The 1674-nt window shown below is 59.4% G+C and overlaps 1 protein-coding gene across 2 annotated transcripts in view; it reads right to left on the bottom strand.

Moving 5' to 3' along the window:
• Positions 1 to 1674, bottom strand: part of SCAMP4 (secretory carrier membrane protein 4) — a 19918-nt gene that overhangs the window by 10487 nt on the left and 7757 nt on the right. For both annotated transcript variants that reach the window (XM_011997429.1, XM_011997428.1), the window contains 2 exons: positions 896 to 1024; positions 431 to 587 (listed from right to left, as the gene is read on the bottom strand). In XM_011997429.1, the coding sequence (XP_011852819.1) occupies positions 431 to 587; positions 896 to 1024 (286 nt within the window). The remainder of the gene's footprint in view (positions 1 to 430; positions 588 to 895; positions 1025 to 1674) is intronic.

Raw genomic sequence — 1674 nt, 5'->3', positions numbered from 1 at the left:
TCGGCTCACTGAAACCTCTGCCTCCCGGGTTCAAGCGATTCTCCTGCCTCAGCCTCCTGAGTAGCTGGGATTACAGGTGCCCGCCACCACGCCCCGCTATTTTTGTATTTGTAGTAGAGACAGGGTTTCACCATGTTGGCCAGGCTGGTCTTCAACTCCTGACCTCAGGTGATCCGCCTGCCTTGGCCTCCCAAAGTGCTGGAAGTACAGGCGTGAGCCACCGCACCTGGCCAAAATTACTCAAAAGCAAAACAAAACAGACAGTAGTTGGCTTCGGCTTGTGGGCCACAGTTTGCCACCCCTGGATGTGACCTGTCTGTCACACTGGGCAGAGAAAGGGACAGCTCCTCACAGCTGGGCTGGAACCGGGGTGCAGAGTGGGCCCTGGTTCCCCCCGCCCCGGTGCAGGCGGCCTGGCAGCTCTGCTCACCGGAAGGCCTTGTAGACCGGCCGGAACCAGCACACATAGCCGCAGGGCGTGAACAGGAGCAGCCACACGAAGGCCAGGCCGAAGTTGGCCCCCGAGCCTCCGCCGATCCACCAGGCCAGGCAGGCGATGAGGTTGACGCCGAGGGTGGCGCAGTAAACTGTGAAGAGAGGGAGCACAGATGAGCAGGCACGGGGGGGTGTGGCCGTGGGAAAATATGCTGCCCAGCAATGGGGCACCCACTGTCCACCTCCCCAGCCTGGTGACCCCACGTTGAGGATGAACTGTGCAAGCCAGGACACTGGGGCCTGGGGCCTGGACACCGGCCTCATTCACCGCAGGGACCACTGGGCCTAGGACAGCAGGGTGGACAGTGGGCCCCCGATGGGCTGCCCCTGCCCGAATCCTCCCTCCCTCCAGGGGTCCCGCCTCTCGCCTCCCACCCTGGGGCACACCAGGCGCACTCACACATCCACAGCCGGTAGATTCTCTTCACCAGGACCTGGTGCTCCACCGGGATCTCGTCAGAGAAGTTCTGGTAGAAGCAGGGCTTCAGGGGGATGAACTTGGGCAGCGGCGGGAAGTTGTTCTCCTTTTCTGTAGGGACAGAGAAGCCACGGACAGAACCAGACTTTGTCTCCTGAAGGAGGCCCCACCTCATCCCTTCCACCCACAGCTGATTGCCTCTGATGGCAGAAGGGACTCTGCAGTTGGGATTGACAGCAGGACCCTGAGACAGGAGAGGGTCTGGCTGATCCGGGGCCCTGTGTCCTCACGGCAGCCTCACGAGAGGAGGCGGGAGGGTGGGAGTCAGAAAGGGACGGGAAGAGGCTGCGCTGCGGCTGTGAAGGTGGAACCCCGTCTCTACTACAAATACAAACACATCCCTAAGCGGAGGGATGCGGGCGCCTCTGGATGCTGGGAAAGGCGGGAACCAGCTTCTTGCCTGGAATCCCTACGAGGGCCCAGCCCAGCCTATAGCTTGATTTTAGCATTTCTGGTCTCCAGAACTGTCAGATAACAGATTTCATTGTTTTAAGGAACTAAGTTTATGAATTTTTTTTATTTTTTTGAGACGGAGTCTCGCTCTGTCTCCCAGGCTGGAGGGCAGTGGTGCGATCTCGGCTCATTTCAGCCTCTGCCTCCCAGGCTCAAGTGATTCTCCTGCCTCAGCCTCCCAAGTAGCTGGGATTACAGGCACCCACCACCATGCCCGGCTAACTTTTGGATTTTTCTTTTTAGTAGAG

This window comes from Mandrillus leucophaeus, unplaced genomic scaffold, assembly GCF_000951045.1.
Source record: "Mandrillus leucophaeus isolate KB7577 unplaced genomic scaffold, Mleu.le_1.0 Scaffold54, whole genome shotgun sequence".
NCBI lineage: Eukaryota > Metazoa > Chordata > Mammalia > Primates > Cercopithecidae > Mandrillus > Mandrillus leucophaeus.
The sequence above is the reverse complement of the archived record's forward strand: the minus strand, read 5'-3'. Positions and strand labels throughout refer to the sequence as shown.